This window comes from Polypterus senegalus, chromosome 2 (genome assembly GCF_016835505.1).
Source record: "Polypterus senegalus isolate Bchr_013 chromosome 2, ASM1683550v1, whole genome shotgun sequence".
In the NCBI taxonomy this organism is placed as follows: Eukaryota; Metazoa; Chordata; class Cladistia; order Polypteriformes; family Polypteridae; genus Polypterus; species Polypterus senegalus.
The window spans coordinates 148,933,407-148,955,359 of NC_053155.1; the positions used below are offsets into that span (position 1 = coordinate 148,933,407).

The 21,953-nt window shown below is 38.6% G+C and overlaps 1 protein-coding gene and 1 non-coding gene across 8 annotated transcripts in view; one reads left to right on the forward strand and one right to left on the reverse strand.

Moving 5' to 3' along the window:
- Positions 1-14,258: 14,258 nt before the first annotated feature.
- Positions 14,259-21,953, forward strand: part of tmtc4 (transmembrane O-mannosyltransferase targeting cadherins 4) — a 221,270-nt gene continuing 213,575 nt past the window's right edge. The window contains exons 1-2 of one of the 7 annotated variants that reach the window (XM_039744797.1): positions 14,259-14,609; positions 17,097-17,309. In XM_039744797.1, coding sequence (XP_039600731.1) covers positions 17,148-17,309 — 162 coding nt within the window. In that variant the 5' untranslated portion in view covers positions 14,259-14,609; positions 17,097-17,147. The other 6 variants (XM_039744801.1, XM_039744799.1, XM_039744796.1 and 3 more) reach the window with 6 other exon arrangements.
- trnad-guc lies at positions 16,187-16,258 on the reverse strand. Its single transcript has one exon. It is a non-coding gene; the product is annotated as a tRNA-Asp (tRNA).

The window sequence follows — 21,953 nt, forward strand, 5'->3', positions numbered from 1 at the left end:
CAGAAAGCTGTCCCAGAGATTTAAGCTGTCTGTTTCCACAGTTAGGAACATATTGAGGAAATGGAAGACCACAGGCTCAGTTCAAGTTAAGGCTCGAAGTGGCAGACCAAGAAAGATTTCGGATAGACAGAAGCGACGAATGGTGAGAACAGTCAGAGTCAACCCACAGACCAGCACCAAAGACCTACAACATCATCTTGCAGCAGATGGAGTCACTGTGCATCGTTCAACCATTCGGTGCACTTTACAAAAGGAGATGCTGTATGCGAGAGTGATGCAGAGGAAGCCTTTTCTCTGCCCACAGCACAAACAGAGCCGCTTGAGGTATGCTCAAGCACATTTGGACAAGCCAGCTTCATTTTGGAATAAGGTGCTGTGGACTGATGAAACTAAAATTGAGTTATTTGGGCATAACAAGGGCGTTATGCATGGAGGAAAAAGAACACAGCATTCCAAGAAAAACACCTGCTACCTACAGTAAAATATGGTGGTGGTTCCATCATGCTGTGGGGCTGTGTGGCCAGTGCAGGCACTGGGAATCTTGTCAAAGTTGAGGGACGCATGGATTCCACTCAGTATCAGCAGATTCTGGAGACCAATGTCCAGGAATCAGTGACAAAGCTGAAGCTGCGCCGGGGCTGGATCTTTCAACAAGACAACGACCCGAAACACTGCTCAAAATCCACTAAGGCATTCATGAAGAGGAACAAGTACAACGTTCTGGAATGGCCATCTCAGTCCCCAGACCTGAATATAATTGAAAATCTGTGGTGTGAGTTAAAGAGAGCTGTCCATGCTCGGAAGCCATCAAACCTGAATGAACTAGAGATGTTTTGTAAAGAGGAATGGTCCAAAATACCTTCAACCACAATCCAGGCTCTCATTGGAACCTACAGGAAGCGTTTAGAGGCTGTAATTTCTGCAAAAGGCGGATCTACTAAATATTGATTTCATTTCTTTTTGTGGTGCCCAAATTTATGCACCTGCCTGATTTTGTTTGAACAATTATTGCACACTTTCTGTAAATCCAATAAACTTCATTTCACTTCTCAAATATCACTGTGTGTGTCTCCTATATGATATATTTAACTGACATTTTTTATCGTAACAACCAACAATTTATACAGGAAAATAATGACTATTAATAAGGTTGCCCAAACCTTTGCATCCCACTATATATATATATATATATATATATATATATACACAGTATATATATATATATATATATATATATATATATATATATATATATATATATATATATATAACATAGAGCAGCGATTTATATAATATATATAAATTCTGAGTTTGTATACATGCTTTACCAATAACAAAATTTGCTTGAAAACAGCAAAACAAAATCTCTTTTGCATGAATTATGAAATAAAAGATTCATGTAAAACTGACATGTTTTATTTGACACAGGAAGTTTTGAGGTTGAGACAAATATAAAAAAAATAGAAGAGGCAGACTTAAAAAATGAAAGCCTTGGAAGTTTTGTAGCTTTTAAAATTTGAATTAATTTGACTCATTCATTAAATAAAACTTTTCAGTAGTATATTTTAACCAGCTAATGATGCAAATGTAAATTTAACAATAGAAAATATTGCAAAGCTAATCAATTGATTACACTCTTAAAAGCAGCAAAAAATCTTTAAAGAGTTTGCTTAAAAGGAAATATCCAGAAATGCTGGAGTTCGCCAATTCAGCAATATATGTGCAATAATGTTTGTATTTTTATTTTTAGTATTGATTCTAAGCAGTATTTTTCAGTCAAATGAAAGAAAATGCCAGAAAATAAATGTAAAATGTGTACATGGTAAGATAAATAAGGTACTTCAAGATTTATAATTCTTTATAAACTACTATGCTGACACCACTACCAAGGTTATGAATTTACTATGTATTGTTCTACCACAGCATCCTTTCAAGCACTGCATTGTACTTTGACATTTATGAATGCCAATACTAGTTTACTTAAATGATAGTTGGGTACCTATTTGATGGATATTAATGGATATACCAGTATTTTAAAGCTGTCATTATCATTAGTATTTATGTATTTTATATTGTACTACAGAAAAAGGACAATATTGTTCACTTCATCAACAAGTTTAAATAAAAATCCATTGAATGGAATTTCTCTTTTTGCTGTGGAATTGAAATGTATCGAGTATCATAAAATATCACTTGTATTGAGATTAAATACAAGGTTTTGGTATCATGACAGTACAAATATGTATGGTGGCCCTGAAGTGCTGTGTGAAAAAACAACTAAAAAAAGCATAAACACAAATGGGAAGATTCAAAAACAAATCTGTAAACACAAAACAAACTAGAAAAGCAAAAAACAAATGATAAAACACAAAATCAAATTGAATATACAAAAACAAATCAGAAAACACAATACAAATGGAAAATGCAAAAACAAATAGAAAAAAGCTAAAACACATTATAGAACAAAAAACAAATTGAAAACATAAAAACAAGTCAGAAAGCACAACACCAAATTAGAAACACAAAAAAGCAAGAGCTAGAAGTGAGAACTGTGAAAGATAAAAAGAAACCTATAGTCTATTTAAGGTATTTAAATATACTATACTTTGACAGACAATATAACATTAGCTTAACCTTGAGTAATCCTTGCCAGAGCTGTCTGGGGTTTCATCAGTAAACAGATTTGCTTGCAGCAGAAATTTGGCACATTTACCACAAGCATAGAAGAATGAATTTGCTGTCATGATATCAGAGCTGCAAAAGTGGGTAAACCTTCTGAAACAAGTTTGAAAAATTGAAAATATAAGACCAAAAATTTGCAGGTACATCTACCTTTCATAGTCTAAAATCAGACAACCAACAAACAGCGTTTAAAAATACAAAAACAAAAAACTGACTGCTGGTCAGCTATGCAAATGTTCTGGTATGCCACCAGCTTGCCATCACACCCTAAGCATTGTGTTATGGTTTTCTACCAGTCAGTACAGGGTAGAGAATCCTGAGAATTAAGCAAAACTTTTGTTTTATATTAAAGCATAAAAAATGCCTGAAAAGACAGGAGACTGCTTCAATTTTTCGGTGGACCAATTAAAACCCTCAGGACTTCTTGGGTATTTATGGTAGTATTTAAAAGAATGACCAGGCTAAAGATATGTAGGCAGACATTAAAGAATTTGTGATTTAAGAAAAAACTGTCAAATATAGCCCCTTTGTTCGGACCATGAAAAAGACAGGCTCCTCAGGTAGCAGCAGATTATCTGAGGGGGTGGAACAACCTGGAGAAACTGGCTTTAAAAGCAGTGTAAAAGACACAACACTTGCAAGGCACCTCATTCATTGAGTTTTTGTGTTTTATAGTTTGTTTTTGCATTTCCAATTTGTTTTTGTGATATTAGGTTTGTTTTTGTGCATTCAATTTGTTTTTCTGTTTTATATATTATTGTTGTGTTTCCAATTTGTTTTTGCATTTTTCTGATTTGATTTTGCATTTTCAATTTATTTTTGTGTTTTCTGATTTGTTTGTCCAAGATTTAATCTATTTTTGATTACTGCACTTCAGTGCCACCACAAATTTGTGAGGCGATGGCAAATCATGGATGTCCATGACAAAACAGAGACAAAGCATTAATCATCTAGTCACAGCAACATTAGAAGATTCTTGGGAAGTATATAGTAATAAAGAAATTAGTATTGGCTGGATTAGAAATTAATCTGGAAAGAGGCTTGGGATATTTAATTTTGAGTTTGGTCCCATGGTACCTGTCTTAACACATGGGCACGGTGGGCAGTTGACTGGGGGCCCCACGAGCATAGGGGCCCCATGCTAATCTATATATGTTGTGACTTGCTGAGTGCACTGCTTTTCCCGGGGCCTATAATGCTGTTAAAACGGCCCTGAGAAGGTGCTCTGAAAATGTACTTATATGCTCTGATTCCTTATCTGCATTGACAGGTATTGAAGCAAGAAATTCTAACTGTAGATCAGATATTTTACTAGAGAATTCACAAAATCTTTGGAGACTGAACAGTGTTTATTTATTATGGGTTCCTGTTCATGTAAGTACTGTAAATGATGAGGTAGCACACAATTTAGCAAAGTGCTCATTTAAAATGAATATAAAATTTAGCTGTAACTTTGTATAAAGGGGAAACAAAAGCCTGAATGTAAAAAAAATTGTTCAGTCACTCTGGCAACAAAGCTTGGAAAAAGAACAGGAAGGAAGACATTTTTATGAAGTGGTGGGAAATTAAATAGCAGAAGGAAGTAATTATCACATGATTATGCCTTGGACACACTATTCCTAATAGGACCACTAGGTTGGATGAGGTGACCGCTTCATGTGGCACTTATGTAAGTACTGCCTTTTCATGTGACACTACTTTTTTAACATTAAAAATACTAAAATAAAAAATGAGAGGTAAGTGTAAACCTTAAAAATGGCATACACAGTCAGTGTCTTATTTATATACAACCTAAAACTGTGAGAAATATTTTCATGGTAAAAGTGTACTGCTATGCCTAACACTGTTTCCAAACCCTTGGCACGCGCATTTCAAAGCCATTTGTCCGTTAATGCATGGTAATGGCACTCATTTTCCCAATTTTCCTATATCGTATTGTGTAAGCATGGATTATCATTCAGTTAAATTTTGTTAATTTCTGGAATGTTATTAAGGTGTCAGTCAAGGTAAGTGTATTGTGACAGATAGGGGGCGCTGTCATCCCCTTGAACCCTCAGACTAGATGCCAGACACCAGGTAAAAGTCAAATAATAATTTTTATTCATTCATTATTTAAGTGCACAAGCACCCTCCACTCCACAATACTCATATAATAAACCACAACACTAATAAACAATAATCCTCCACTCTCCCAGACGCGTTGCCACCCTGCCACCCAGCTCAGCTCACTGTCTGGGATCTCCCATAGTCCTTTTATAGTCTGTGACCTGGAAGTGCTTCTGAACCCGCAGCCACTGTGACTTCCTAGCACTTCCAGGTCAGGTGAAAACTCCTCTTCTTTAACCCGGAAGCACGTCATTCTCTTTGTCCATGTGACTAGGACATACTTGTTGCACCTCCCTGCAGCCCCTTTCTAGTGGCCCCTGTGGTATCCAGCAGGGCTGTGGATGAAAACTCCATTGTCCATAGTTCACTGCTGGCATTCGGGAAACCTCCATGCTGCAGGGAGGGCTTCACCTGGCAGCCTGGGGGTATTGGCCACAGTATGTATGTATGTATATATATATATATATATATATATATATATATATATATATATATATATATATATATATATATATATATTGCTTTTAATGCTAACTCAGCCCACAGGGGATACACAGACCAGTGATTTTTTTCATGCTGGTCCCAAGCCCGGATAAATGGGGAGGGTTACGTCAGGAAGGGCATCTGGTGTAAAATTTTGACAAATCAATAAACGGACAACAATACAAATTTCCATACCGGATCAGTTGAGCCCCAGGTTAACAATGACCGCCACCAGTACTGTTAGCCAACAGGGTGTTGGCAGAAATTGGGCTACTGTTGGCCGAAGAAGAAGAAGAAGAAAACGAAGAGGGGGGAGACGTGTCCAGAGGCAGGAGGAGATGAGGAAAGTAAAGACAGGGGAACTGAGGGTAGGAACTTTGAATGTTGGCAGTATGACTGGTAAGGGGAGAGAGTTAGCAGATATGATGGAGAGAAGGAAGGTTGATATATTGTGCGCGCAAGAGACTAAATGGAAAGGGAGTAAGGTCAGGTGGATCACAGGTGAATTCAAATTGTTCTGTCATGGTGTGGATGGGGGGAGAAATGGGGTAGGAGTTATTCTGAAGGAACAGTATGTCAAGAGTGTTTTGGAGGTGAAAAGAGTGTCCGGCAAAGTAATGATTATGAAGCTGGAAATTGGAGGTGTGATAATGAATGTTGTTAGTGCATATGCCCCGCATGTTGGGTGTGTGCAATGGATGAAAAAGAAGATTTTTGGAGTGAGTTGGATGAAGTGATAAACAGTGTACTCAAGGGACAGAAAGTGTTGATTGGAGCGGAATTCAATGCGCATGTTGGTGAAGGGAACAGTGGAGACAAGGAGGTTATGGTTAGGTATGGTGTCAAGGAGAAGAATGATGACGGTCAGAGGATAGTGGATATGCCAAAAGGATGGACATGGCTGTGGTGAATATGTATTTTAAGAAGAGGGAGGAACATAGGGTTACGTACAAGAGTGGAGGAAGATGCACACAGGTAGATTACATCCTATGCAGAAGAGTTGATCTGAAGGAGACTGAAGACTGCAAAGTGGTGGCAAGGGAAAGTGTAGTTAGGCAATATAGGATGGTGGTCTGTAGGATGATGTTAGAGATCAAGAAGAGGAAGAGAGTGAGGGCAGAGCCAAGGGTCAAATGGTGGAAGAACTACCTACAACTACCTACAACCACACGCTCATTCAGGAAGTGGTCCCCTGAGGCAGAGCAGGCTCTGAGAGACTGCTTTGGAACTACAGACTGGGATATATTGCTGGGGTCACATAGTGAGAACATTGAAGAGGCTGTTGAATGCACAACTGATTACATCAACTTCTGTATGGACATTGTAGTTCCAGTAAGAACAGTGCGCTGCTATGCTAACAACAAGCCATGGATTACAAGTGACATCAAAGGCCTTTTGAACCAGAAGAAAAGGGCTTTTAAAGGCGGTGATCGGCATGAGCTCAAGCGTGCAGAAGGAACTCGAGTCCAGCTCAGGGCGGCGAAAGAGCAGTACAGGAGAAAGCTGGAGTAGAAGTTGCAGAATAACAGCATGAAGGAAGTGTGGGATGGGATGAAGACTATCACTGGCTGCAGCTCGAAGCGGGGTGCCGCCATCGAGACAGACGTAGAGAGAGCAAACCAAATGAACAACTTCTTTAATAGGTTTGATCACCTAACCCACTCTCACCTCAGAGTACTGCATCCTCCAACCATCCTTCTGCTGATACCAGCATAGGTGAGACATCCCCACCCACAATTACAGCAGCCCATGTGAGCAGAGAGCTGAGAAGACTTTTTGTGCCAGCAAAGCAGCAGGTCCAGATGGTGTATCGCCACGACTGCTGAAGGCCTGTGCGTTGGAACTGGGGAGTCCTCTACAGCGCATCTTCAACCTGAGCCTGGAACAGGGAGAGTCCCAAGGCTTTGGAAAACATCTTGTATCACCCTGTCCCAAAGGTATCACGTCCTAGTGAGCTGAATGACTTCCGGCCTGTTGCTCTGACGTCACATTTGATGAAGACCATGGAGCGGCTGCTGCTTCACCACCTGAGGCCACAGGTCCGCCACGCCCTCGACCCTCTGCAGTTTGCATACCAGGAGAAGGTGGGAGCGGAGGATGCCATCATCTATATGCTACACCGATCCCTCTCCCACTTGGACAGAGGCAGTGGTGCTGTAAGAATTATGTTTTGGACTTCTCTAGCGCCTTCAACACCATCCAACCTCTGCTCCTTAGAGACAAGCTGACTGAGATGGGAGTAGACTCACACCTGGTGGCATGGATCGTGGACTATCTTACAGACAGACCTCAGTATGTGCGTCTTGGGAACTGCAGGTCTGACATTGTGTTCAGCAATACAGGGGGCCGAGGACTGTACTTCTCGGTCCTGTTCAATCTATATACATCAGACTTCCAATATGACTCGGAGTCCTGTCACATGCAAAAGTTAGCTGATGACACTGCTATTGTGGGCTGCATCAGGAGTGGGCAGGAGGAGGAGTGCAGGAAGCTAATCAAAGACTTTGTTAAATGGTGCGACTCAAACCACTTACATCTTAACACCAGCAAAACCAAGGAGCTGGTGGTGGATTTTAGGAGGCCCAGGCCCCTCATAGACTCTATGATCATCAGAGGTGACTGTGTGCAGAGGGTGCAGACCTATAAATATCTGGGAGTGCAGCTGGATGACAAATTGGACTGGACTGCCAATACTGATGCTCTATGTAAGAAAGGTCAGAGCCGACTATACTTTCTGAGAAGGTTGGCATCCTTCAACATCTGCAATAAGATGCTGCAGATGTTCTACCAGACGGTTGTGGCGAGTGCCCTCTTCTACGCGGTGGTGTGCTGGGGAGGCAGCATAAAGATGAAAGATGCCTCACGCCTGGACAAACTTGTTAAGAAGGCAGGCTCTATTGTAGGAGTAAAGTTGGACAGTTTAACATCTGTGGCAGAGCGACGGGCACTAAGCAAACTCCTGTCAATCATGAAGAATCCACTGCATCCACTGAACAGTGTCATTTCCAGGCAGAGGAGTAGCTTCAGTGACAGACTTTTGTCACTGTCCTGCTCCACTGACAGACTGAGGAGATCGTTCCTCCCCCACACTATGCGACTCTTCAATTCCACCCGAGGGAGTAAATGCTAACATTACTCAAAGTTATTGTCTTTTTTTTTTTTTGTATCAGTATACTGCTGCTGGATTATGTGAATTTCCCCTTGGGATTAATAAAGTATCTATCTATCTATCTATCTATCTATCTATCTATCTATCTATCTATCTATCTATCTATCTAGTTGAGAAAGGAAGACTGCATGGTTGAGTTTAGGAAGGAGGTGAGACAGGCACTGGCTGGCAGTGAAGTGTTACCAGACAGCTGGGAAACTACAACAGATGTAGTAAGGGTGACAGCAAGAAGGGTAATTGGCGTGACATCTGGAAAGAGAAAGGAGGAAAAGGAAACCTGGTGGTGGAATGAGGAAATACAGGAGCGTATACAGAGGAAGAGGATGGCAAAGAAGAAGTGGGATAGTCAGAGAGATGCAGAAAGTAGACAAGAGTACAAGGAGACAAGGTGCAAGGTGAAGAGAGTGGTGGCGAAGGCTAAAGAAAAGGTGTATGATGAGTTGTATGAGAGGTTGGACACTAAGGAGGGAGTAAAGGACCTGTACCGATTGGCTAGACAGAGGGACCGAGCTGGGAAAGATGTGCAGCAGGTTAGGGTGATAAAGGATAAAGATGGAAACGTACTCACAAGCGAGGAGAGTGTGTTGAGCAGATGGAAAAAGTACTTTGAGAGGCTGATGAATGAAGAGAATAACAGAGAGAAGAGGTTGGATGATGTGGAGATAGTGAATCAGGAAGTGCAACGGATTAGCAAGGAGGAAGTAAGGACAGCTATGAAGAGAATGAAAAATGGAAAGGCCATTGGTCCTGATGACATACCTATGGAATCATGAAGGTGTTTAAGAGAGATGCAGTGGAGTTTTTAACCAGATTGTTTAATGGAATCTTGGAAAGTGAAAGGATGCCTGAGGAGTGGAGATGAAGTGTACTGGTGCCAATATTTAAGAATAAGGGGGATGTGCAGGACTGCAGTAACTATAGGGTAATAAAATTGATAAGCCACAGCATGAAGTTATGGGAAAGAGTAGTGAAAGCTAGGTTAAAAAGTGAGGTGATGATTAGTGAGCAGCAGTATGGTTTCATACCTAGATACAGTACCACAGATGCAAAGTTTGCTCTGAGGATATTGATGGAGAAGTTTAGAGAAGGCCAGAAGGAATTTCATTGTATCTTTGTGGACCTGGAGAAAGCATATGACAGGGTACCTCGAGAGGAGTTGTGGTATTGTATGAGGAAGTCGGGAGTGGCAGAGAAGTACGTAAGAGTTGTACAGGATATGTACGAGGGAAGTGTGACAGTGGTGAGGCCTGCGGTAGGAGCGACGGATGCATTCAACATGGAGGTGGAATTATATTAGGGATCAGCTCTGAGCTCTTTCTTATTTGCAATGGTGATGGACATGTTGAGAGATGAGATTAGACAGGAGTCCCCGTGGACTATCATGTTTGCTGATGACATTGTGATCTGTATCAATAGTAGGGAGCAGGTTGAGGAGACCCTGGAGAAGTGGAGATATGCCCTAGAGAGGAGAGGAATGAAGGTCAGTAGGAACAAGACAGAATACATGAGTGTAAATGAGAGGGAGGTCAGTGGAATGGTGAGGATGCAGGGAGTACAGTTGGCGAAGGTGGATGAGTTTAAATACTTGGGATCAACAGTACAGAGTAATGGGGATTGTGGAAGATAGGTGAAGAAGAGAGTGCTGGTAGAGTGGAATGGGTGGAGAAGAGTGCCATTAGTAATTTGTGGCAAATGGGTATCAGCAAGAGATGTTATATGGGTTGGAGATGGTGGCACTGACCAGAAAGCAGGCGACAGAGCTAGAGGTAGCAGAGTTAAAAATGCTAAGATTTGCACTGGGTGTGACAAGGATGGATAGGATTAGAAATGAGTACATTAGAGGGTCAGCTCAAGTTGGACGGTTGGGAGACAAAGTCAGAGAGGTGAGATTGCGTTTGTTTGGACATGTGCAGAGGAGAGATGCTGGGTATATTGGGAGAATGATGCTAAGGATAGAGCTGCCAGGGAAGTGGAAAAGAGGAAGGCCTAAGCGAAGGTTTATGGATGTGGTGAGAGAGGACATGCAGGTGATGGGTGTAACAGAACAAGGTGCAGAGTACAAAAACATATGGAAGAAGATGAACCGCTGTGGTAACCCCTAACAGGAGCAGCTGAAAGAAGAAGAAGATTGCTTTTAATGACTATTTTGTGTTTTTTATTACATTAATGCTAGTCTTTTCTTTGTTCACATTTTCTCCAGAAACAAAATGGATATTGTCTCACACAGCATTATCCTACAGTAAGGCTTAGTCCTTAATTATTCTTTGCCCAGAAAAAATAAGCACAACACAAGTATTTTTAGAAGATACATTTGTTCTGAAACAGTGAAGCATTCAGCATATTGATGAAATGTACTGCTTAATAGGATCAAAGAAACCAGTGGCATAGCTAGCTTGCTGAAGGCCCCTGTGCAGCACCCTGAGGTGGGCCCTCCTGTCTAGCATAACTGTTGGTAATTTATTCACAATTAGATCCTAGGGGCCGGCTGGGCATCAGTGTCATGCTGGTGACAAACAAACCGGTATACTAAAAATAAATAAATTGTGAGAATGGAATGTGGGAGGTGTGGGTAGTAGTAGTCGTACATAAGTATATATAAAATGTGAGCCTGCTTACTTTTCTAAGACAACTTTGTGAAAGAAGATCATTAAAATGTAATGTGAGCTAGAAAGTAGAAACTGTTCTGTACTATAAAATGAAACAATTTCAGTTTGAAGCAAATTAAAACAAGACTGGCTGACAAGATACTACTACACAATCAACCCGTTTTACAAAAGTTCTGAGAAAATGGAACTCATAAAGTGGCGACGCTCACAAATCCTCACAGCAATGACACTAATAAACAGTAAGCCATACCAAGATACACAATAAAGCAAATTAAAGATATGTTAAACTGTTAAAGATTAAAAAAATGGAACAGACTGACAAGTCACAAATCATATTGTTAATAATACTTCTTTTTTTTTTGGCTGCTCCCATTAGTGCAGTGATTCCCAATGTGGGGCACACTGGGGGGCAATTTGATTTTTTAGTGGGGGCAATTCGAGAATTTAAGTACGTTAAACAATTTAGAAAATGAAAAAAGAGAAATTCACTGTTAAAAATTATAGAAAAATTAACAAATAGTTTTTATTTTTTACAGAGACATTTATATATTTATATAAACATAGAAGGGATGGTGAAGAACCCTTTAACTTATGATTTTACAACTGGCTTCGGTTTTTCAACTTAGAAATCGTTTTTACCATTAAAATAATATGAATTGTAACAATGATTATACAATTTTGCAATATAACAAAAATATGAAATTATCTAAATATTATAGAAAAAGCTGTCATTAAAGTTATTTTATATTTATGAATATCACTTCTCATATGTTTTCAAAACTGTATTTGCTGTATTTTCATATTACTTCATATTATATTATTTTTGTAACAGTTTCTTAGTGAGTTCTTTGTCAGTACTTCAACTATCATTTCCCTCTTTTGTTTCCATGTTCTTTGGAAGTTTATTTAGACCAGATTAAAGATATTATGGGCTTCCTCCACGTGAGTAGGAGTTCACTTTTTGAATAGGTAATAATAAGAATAAGGTATATGTTACAGTTGATGGCATCATGATTTTAGAGAGGCCTAGGTGGGGCATGGCCAAAAAAAGGATGGGAACCACTGCGTTAGGCTTTGCCACAGCGGGCACCTTAAAATACTTGCTTGCGTGCCTTCTGTTGTGCAAAAGCCTCAACAATGTTTTACATGTCAAGTTGTCTGGCACTCTCGTTTTTGATTGAAAGTACACCCAAGCCACTAAGCTTGTCTTGCTACGTGGTGCTTCTGAGGTCATTTTTGATGAGTTTTAACTTGGAGAGTGATCGTTCACATGCTGTGACAGTCACTGATATAGACAGTAGTAACATAAGCCGTGCAAACGTCACTGGAAGTTGACAGCAGTGCACATCTATCAGCAACAGTTCAGATACTTTGAAAACAGTTGACTTGGTTGACAGGATCGATTTAAATCATGCACGAAATGAGAACAATTGAGCAGAAAATGCTGATGAAATGTCAGTGCAACAGTATAGCGCTCAACAAGAAGATCGGCAGCAGCATAAAATCCGTCATCAGCCATCGAGTTTAGAGTTGATGGTAGCAAGACATTGAACATTGAAGCCGCTGCATCGAGACTCAGTGATGTGTGGTGAGATTCATGGCTGGTGAGGGACTGACTCCTTCTGAGTCAGATTTACAAATACAGTATATGAACCCAAAGGAGTAGCTTATTCCTATTCAGCTGGCAGCATGCATAATGACTACTGGTTATGTTTCACATCTCCTCAGAATTCTTTACACACACATAGGTAAGGTACATATTTGGCTAAGAAAGAACATTACATTTAGAGTGGTGAGAGAACATTCGTTCTCACCCTCTATGTGTTCTAAATTTGCAGGTGCAATTCTATAATTCATATTCATTCAACACAGATGAAAGTATTGAGTGGTGTACAAAAAAATGGATTTAAATTTTGACCTTGATTGAAATATTTAGTTGTTTTTAAAAGCTTTAAATTCTGACGCTTTAATGAATTTTAGTAGACTGCTCAACAAAGATAACAAGAAAAACAAAATAATATTTTATTTAAGGTCAAAATTTAAATATTGGATTGTTTTTTTCTTAGTCTGACCCCATTTTTTATAAAATTGAAAACTGTTTATGGTCTTACCTTTATAAATGATGTCCTATCCTTTTCCATGAAAATCTCTGTCACTTTCTTGTAAAAGTCCTCCTTATTTTCATTACTTTTTTAAATCTTAATTTTACATTTTGACTGTCAGTCAGTCGGAACAAAAAATAAAACTAAAATAAACGGACCGCTGCATTGCACTTGACTTTCTGATATCACTAACTTATTGGCGCCTAGAGCGTCTGTGTAGAAAAACAGCAACAAGCACTTGTTGGGCTCACATGTGCCCCCTTCAGAGCGGCACGGTACTGTCTGCCTCACCTTGTGCCTTTTCACTGCGGTTTTATGTTCGATCAGCAAGACTAAATATGTCACACACATTCATTAAAGATATTAGCCACACTGTGGAAAGTCAGGGAGTATAATAAACGTGTCTGAAAACATTATATTAGCGACCTACAAAAAGATAGCAACAGGCATGTGACAACCCAGTGTGTGAGGGATAGCGCAGTCCAAGGTAAGGAAGTGGGCCAATTCAGCGATTTTTACTCTAAAAATGATCAACATTATTGAAATCATGCGGAAAACAAATTTATAGCACAGACCAGTGGAGAAATACTTATGTTATCATTATTTTTATTTACTTTTCATGATGACGGGTGCCACGACTGCATCCCCTGACCACACGTTCCTATCGAGACTGTAAAATCGCTGTTTCAGTTAAGTAATTAAAAATTTACAAAAAATCTATACAGCCCCGAGTAGGCCCTACAAGCTCGCAGGCCCTTGTGCTTTGCACAATCCATTGCTACGTCACTAAAAGAAACTATCTTTTTGATAAATTGAGATGTTTGGGAGAGAAGCAGCTTGCCACGAAAAGTATTTTGGACCATGTTGGCAATATAACTACGCGTTTCGTTTAGTTTTTGAAAAGCACACCACATCTTAATACAATTTGAGTGCTTTGGTTGTTTGTGTATTCTCCTAAAATGTGTCACCCGTTGCAGGTATGCACTCGGGTCCCAATCCAGAAGGTTCGTCGTGCGGTTGGTGCGGCAACGCCCTCTAATCAGCGCATGCTCCCTCAACCCCCCGTAATTTTGATAGATGTATCACAGCAGCCTATTGCAGCAGACAGGTGGAGTTGACTCGCACCTTGTTTCTCCACACTCCAGCTCAGTAAGTGACGGCATTTCCTTCCGTGGGTCTGCCAAATGCGTTGAAGTTACAAGAATTGGATGATTGAGCGTTACGTTAGTTCTGTGCCGAGTGCACGAAAGAAAACCAACAAAGAAACGAAAAAAAAATATATCAGAATTACTCGAACAAACCAGTTATTTTTATTATGCAAAACAGTGACTTTGTCATTCATGTGGATTTTGTATTCTAATACTGTATCACCCAAAAATACAATGTTTACGTGAACGCTGCAGGGATCAGACGATGCCTCATCGACCGGACCACTCTGCTTTTCTCAAGGAGACAAAAAAGGTACAAGGATATGGGTCGTCGCAACTTGCTTAAATCACTTCAAGCTGGCTATCTTTCTGTGAAACTTACTCGGTGTTGCTCCCAGTGTATGTTCTATACATTGAAGGACATGGGAATAAGATTTGCTACAGCTGGGTTTCAAAATTTGGAAAACGTACTCGTCTCTTTTCCGAATCTTTTAAGCAACTACGCCACAGAAGACGTTGCGCACTTTCAAATACGTGTCCGGAAAGCCTACAACAATAACACAACTATGGAAAACAATTGAAATCTTAACACTTTTGATATTTTACCGTGGGGAGGCATTGTTTGACTGACTGTTCTACGTGTAAAGTAATTCTTAGTTGTTCCAGAGATGCCTTGATAACGTCGAGCACCATACCGAACACCATTTTCTACGCAAGCATTCGGCAAAATCCTTCGATTGCAAGACGACGAGGGGCTCAGTCTGAACGGTACTGCCCAGGCTACACTCACTGAAGCTAAATTTGCCAATACAATCACAATTAAAGTTTGAGAACATACATGTTATGACATTGTGATACTTTTATCTTCAGGTACCTGACAACTCTTTACTTATTTATTGGATATAGCACTAGTGCATGCTGTGACCTTTTTAGTTAAATAGACCAGGATATATTGGGTCTTTCCTGTTCCTACATTACCTGCTAGCGGATCTGGAGCATTCTAATTGAGTATATTAGTGGATGCAGCTCCTCCGATAACGTTACATGGGTGGGTCGCAAAGCCTAATTCATATATATGCACGCCCTATTCCGTGACCCATATCGAGGGCTACCTGCCTATAGGAACAGCGCAACTACAAGTATTGTTTAGCAGAAGTCTACTTACGAAACAATGTCTTTGTATAGCTTTGGACAATATGATGTAGAGAGAGAGAGCGCGATTGAGGACTGGCTGCTCGTTTGAAGGGTAAGAGCAATTAGTAACTTTACTGTTGATATGTTTATTAATATTAATTATGAGCAAATTCTGATTTTATTAATAGATGATGCCTTTTTTGTTCAGTTTCACAATTTGCATTCTGTTTGTTACTGCCATTAAGATTTTCAAACCAGGCTCACAGAACATAAGTAAAGACGGATTCTACAAAAGGGTGACATAATGGTAGTATTTACTCAGTTGATGTAATTTCATCCTGAGAAATGAAGTGTGTGGAGTAGAGTGGTGGAATATGTAGCATAGATCAAATTCTCAGGGTTCAAACCCTGCAGCTGGTTATTGCAACCCTGAAGACTGCATATTCCCCCTTTCTCTGCCCGTGTTCTCCTCACACATTCACTAACAGGACCCAAAAACACTGGCATAGCACGCCGTTTCCAACCTTTTTTTTTTTTTTTAAACGTCAATTTTTATATATGTATTTTTTTAAAAGAATGTTTTTTAAAGTGCTAGATTATATAAATGTGAACATTATGCATGTAGTGTACGTTGATTGTTGGTGTATTGTAGAACGCAAGGATATAAGTTCATTATTAAGAAAAGGAGTTATACAGATTTTTTGATAAAAGAAGGTCGTTTCAAATTGTCTCAAAGTTTAAAAAAAAAATGGAAACCTCCCCGACGGGGAATCGAACCCCGGTCTCCCGCGTGACAGGCGGGGATACTTACCACTATACTATCGAGGAGAAACTGTACTGAAATTATTAAGGGGGTGTATTTTAAAAACAATGGCACCATGCGCGTTCACCAGACTAACGATTTCATAGAGAGTTCCTGTGTTGTACAGGTCACGTGGCAAGGTGTATTTCCCCCTCCCCTTCCCAAATGGATTAGCGTAGCACGTTAGCGGCGGTGGCAGTGAGTACCTGGGCTCTTTTGAATTGGGTCAGTCAAAGTCTACTGGCGCCGATCATTTTTACGTAACTTTTGTACAGACTTAAGAAAGCGTTTTTGTCAAAAGCGAAGAATGCAGGCCTCAAGGCTCGTTTTTGCACATTGCGGGTGCGCGACTTTCTTTTCAGTAGGCCTCGTCCTGCTCCTAAAACTGCAGTGTTGCTACTACAGCATTTTGCATGTATACCTAGTGGACAAAACCCATAAGCTGCGCGTTTAGTTTACCTTTCATTTACGTATTCCGCTCATACATCTCATTTCCTTTAAATATCCGTGCATGTATAAAGAACACATACAAAGTGGATATTTTTAGGATCAGTGTTTACTTTTTGCAAATCGATACGTGTATGATCTTTTTAAACTATTCTGATATTCCCTTGGTTCTGAGTGCTTTTGTAGTTCCAGGCATAATATATATGTATTCACCCTTTAAAGGCATGTACATCCTATAATTAACAATTCGCTAATTGGATGGACTAAATGGAAAATGGAAACCTTTTTAGGCATGTCTGAGAGTGGCATGTCCTTCATAAACAAATAATTTCAAAGAATAGTTTTTAAAATATGTTTGATGTGTAAATATGAAGAGTGTTTCCATTTCAACAGGCTCCATGTGTTGTTGTTTTGCAGGCTTTAGAAGACCATGCACAGAATTAAGGCTCTAGGCGAACAAGAGGCACAATGGTCCAGCAGGCACCTCGCTTGGAGCGTCATTTAATAGCACCACAGCTATCAAGGAATCAGGCCAAAGCCATTGTGGGATTGGCTGCTTTCTTCTGTTTTGCTAATAGTTTTGATGGAGATTTTGTTTTTGATGACTCAGAAGCTATTGTAAATAACAAAGTAAGTGTCCACAGGATTCCTGTTTTCCTGTTATTAAGCATAGCCAGGATGTGTGAGCATCAAATTTTTAAAGAATATTCAAAAATAGCACATAAACGTGTATGCACTGCACAGCTTGTTTTCTTTCAAGATGCAAAATAATTGTGCATCAGCAATGAAAATTTATATTTTTGTGTGCAATGCATATACTTTTTTTAGCTGCTTATTTTGTGTATTTTGTAAGCAGCCTTTGTGTATGATAAAATATTAAATAAAGCTTGACTGCTATGGTACAGACACTTTGTGCATGTACTGCTGAACACACAATTGCAATGGATGTACATTTAGTTGCCTTTTTTTTTAGTCTGGATTTTGTTTGCTAAAACGATTTTAATATGAAGCTTCAACCATGAGATCCATTATACCATTTGGATATTTCTGTCCGTTTATTTTCATAATGTCAGATCTAATCTTATTTTAAAGATTTTTTTCTTATACGATTAATGCAGTATTTGATTCTAATAAATGCAGTATCCTAATCCAAGCTGAAATATGATTCCAATTTTGAAAAAAAAATAAGGATACCTACTATAAGTATAACTGGACTGTAGAACATATGGTTAAATTTATCCAAATTACAAACACAATTCTTAAACGTTAAAAAATGAGAGCAGAGACTGATGCATACAAAAAAGACCAGTTTATTCTTACATAAAACTCTTAACCAGTGCATGTGCTAGAATGTTACATAGTCTGCAAGGTACAATAATATTAACCTGTATAGAAAAGTAGTCAGAAGTTAGTTTACAGGTATTTGGTAGATGTTGGGCATAATGACAATGGACAGCTGAGAATATTGTGTATGTGACATAGCTAGGAGCAATACCTGTTGTCAAAAATGTGGAAAACACATAAATCTAAACACAGCAAAAATTTTAAAATGTAATTGCCACATATTCCATTGTATAAAATATATTACTTCATTCATTAATTTAATGAATAGATTCAATCATGTGCTAGACCCTGGGGACCTAAAAGTTTTTTCCAGCAGCATTGGGGTATAATGCATGACCATTTTGCGATGGGGCACCAGTCTATTTTATTTTAGGTTACATTCGTGCATCTGCCCATATAACAATTTTGAGATAGAAATCAAGATGACATAATTTGGGGAAAGACTTGCTAGGTCTTTCTGAGGTTTCACAGGTTAGTTTACAAAATTATACATTAATTGAATGCTTAAAATAGTAACACCCCAGAACAGTAATAAAAAAAAATTGTGAATGAATTTTGAGATGAAATATCAGACACAATCAAAAAAAACTTCATTTATCTGACAAAAGTCCTTGCATGTACTGTTTGAAATATGTAATTAATTCTTAAACTTATTTATGAAAGTTTTATCAGTTGTACCTTTTTAAAGAGGAAAAGGTTAAGAATCCCATCATCACAGAACATTAGCCACTGGGGTTGGATGGTGTGTACTTAAATTGATATTGCGATTATTTTGAACCAAAATGCAAGATTTGGTATACCTGGATATGTACTCAAAACACTCTAAATATTGAAGACCAGCACCATATAGACATGTACAGTATGTACAATAATAAGTTGAACTAGTGGTGCTGTGGTAGCGCTGCTGCCTCGCAGTTAGGAGACCCGGGTCCTCCCTGCGTTGAGTTTGCATGTTCTTCCCGTGTCTGCGTGGGTTTCCTCCCACAGTCCAAAGACAGGCAGGTTAGGTGCATTGGCAATCCTACATTGTCCCTAGTGTGTGTATGTGCGCGCGCTCTGCGGTGGGCTGGCCTCCTGCCTGGGTTTTGTTTCCTGCCTTGTGCCCTGTGCTGGCTGGGATTGGCTCCAGCAGACCCCCGTGGATGGATTAGCAAAATTTTTTTATTTTTTTTATTTAATATAAAGTTTAACAGTTTCCCGAATAGCCATGCCTCTAGAAAACCCCTCATATACCGTTTTTTTATTTATTTATTTATTTTTTTGGAACCATTTTTGTTTTACATCTCCTCTATTTTAATGTTTCCATTGTATGCATTGCCTGTCTTCCTGACATTTGTGTGTGCTGGTTAGTAAACATTCCTCTCTCGCCTCCTCTCTTTGACTGTTTTACATAAAGGAATTCCTTACTGTGCAAATCACAGATTTTAATACATGTGTACGTGTATATTTTGCTTTTTTTTTTCATAATATACATCACTTGTAATGGGTTCTCCATTCAGTGTCACATAATAGAGCACAAAGGGTGATAGTATATCTGTTCCTTTTTTGCTTATTTTTAAAAAAATAGACATCCAGTTCTTCATTCAGGAGACATTTATTTGTATGTGGGGTCTAAAATAAATAGTGAAATAGAACAGTTGAATTATATACCAAATGATAAGTAAATTGCAATATGGTGGTTTTGATGGTTCAAGTTAGAACAGTTTTGAAAAAGTATTAACCAGTTCTTCAAAACCAATTACAAGACAAATCTAACAAATAGAATCTGTATTAAAATAGTTTGCATTTAAGCTAAAAGGGCAGGTAATGCTCATGACACATGAAGAAATGCCACACTCCAAATGCTCCAGCGTACCATGTTTAAAGATATGCATGGACGATTGCTACAGATTTAATATATAAGTAAAGATAAATATGATAAACCTTGTATAGATGTTAGCTGATCTTTTTAGAAGATTTTTTTTTTTTTTGGACTATTTTTTTAATTGGGTTTGGTCACTGATGTGCACAGCTTGGGAAATGGTACAAGTTAATCGTTAAAGCCAGCAAACTGCTCGATTTTAACACAAAAGGACACAAAGCACAATAAGTGCACAAGGACAAAATACAACAGAAAACTGCATAAGACAATACAATATAACTTGAAATCACTCAGGGCAGACTTTATCATTGTCATTGGGAAAGTAAATATACCTGCTAAACAAAACTACAAACTCGGAATAAAACTAAAATGTCTGGCAATGCAGTTTACCCCATAACTGACACATTTGCAAGTTTAGCAGGAGCAGCAGACATTATATAAATTTTACTTAGTTGGAACCCATTTCACTATGGAGGCAGAAGAGCACATTGCTGGCCCTGCATATGCCTAAATGGCCTTTTCATGGGCAGTAACATGTTTTATCTTTAAATGCTGTACTGCTTGAACTGGAATTCCTGGATTATCAAACCATTTACAAACAGCGGCAGTAATCCTACCAGTTCTAAACTCTTACTTTTCTGATCCTGTTCTTCTCCCCCCCACACTCCAGAGCTCATCACTGGCAAGCGACGTGTGTAGAGTTAATGTAAACATGCTTAAAAAGAGCTTTGAAGGTGTTGTGGACTTTAACATTCAGAATAATTTGTAGAAAGTAAAAAATTTACTTTTGTATATTGATTTTTACTAAATATCAATTTGAACATTCAGTGTATTGCCCAGCCCCTATGCACTAGTAACCCTTTTCTGTGGCTGTTTGCACCAAATATAGCAGACCTGCTCTTTCCAAATATGTTTTATTTAGAAATTTCTTGGCCTGTGTAAAATGTGCATTTTCTCCTTGAAGTCTTGAGCTCTGTGCTCACAAGATTGCATTTAAAAAGTTTTATAACCATCCATCCTGCAACAGCATCACACAGGGTCTTAATGGAGGAGCTGTAAGGGTTATTTATTTTCAGTATATTGTTAGTTAATCAGATTGTGATTTTTGGAGTTTGTGAAGGGCTGTTTCAACATATACAGTGTCTGCAAAAGGGGAAAAAGTAAAGGTGTTATTATGCAGAAAAAAGAAACCGAGTAGAGGCCAAACTCACTTTGAAACACCTGCCATAGACTACACAAAGTGTTTTTCCCTGTTTTGTATAAGCCCTCTTGCCTTGTTTTTGATTGAATAAAATACATTTTTTCACTCTGTATCCCCTAACTTATTGTCATGCAGTAGAATACCATAATGGATACAGAATATGGTATTTCAAAATGGTGCTTACATATTTGTTGAATCCAGGTGCCTATTTTTTTCAATAGGCTATTTTAAAGAGATCAGAAATCAAAACTATTTAGAACTCTGCATCTGATAACAATATTATACTTTACTTCGATACAAATGTAAGCTAGATACAAATGTAAAGCCATCCAGAAATATGTACAAAGAATCATACATTTCTGTAAAATAAATTTTTTACAGTAGGAATCAAGACATTTTTCATAGTTCAGAGGTGTGGTTGTTAACTGAGGTTTTGCCATAAATGTTTGTTGCACAACAGTACATTGTTCTAATAAAGTGTACTACATGAAGTTTATGGGAAGCTTTTTTGGGGTTAAATCAGATTTTAAAATTCTTAATTTTCTGAAAAAAAATTGTCCCATTCTAGATCAGGGGATCACCAGCTTAGTCCTGGAGCATCATTTTAGTTGATTGTTTATGTTCCAGTCAGGTTCTTAGTCTGAAGCTAGTTCATATCATTGGTCACTTACATACCTTATTGCAGTCTTCACTATGGAGAGGTCTCAGTGTGTAGTTAAATGCTGTAGATATTTAGAATGCTTGTTAGTGCTTTACTTCTCTGGAGAGAAACAATAAGGAGGTTTTAATCTGGTTTGGTTATATTTTTGTCATAGGTTTTTAACACGCCTATTTATATTTAGTATTTTCATTTTAGGAGTTATATTTC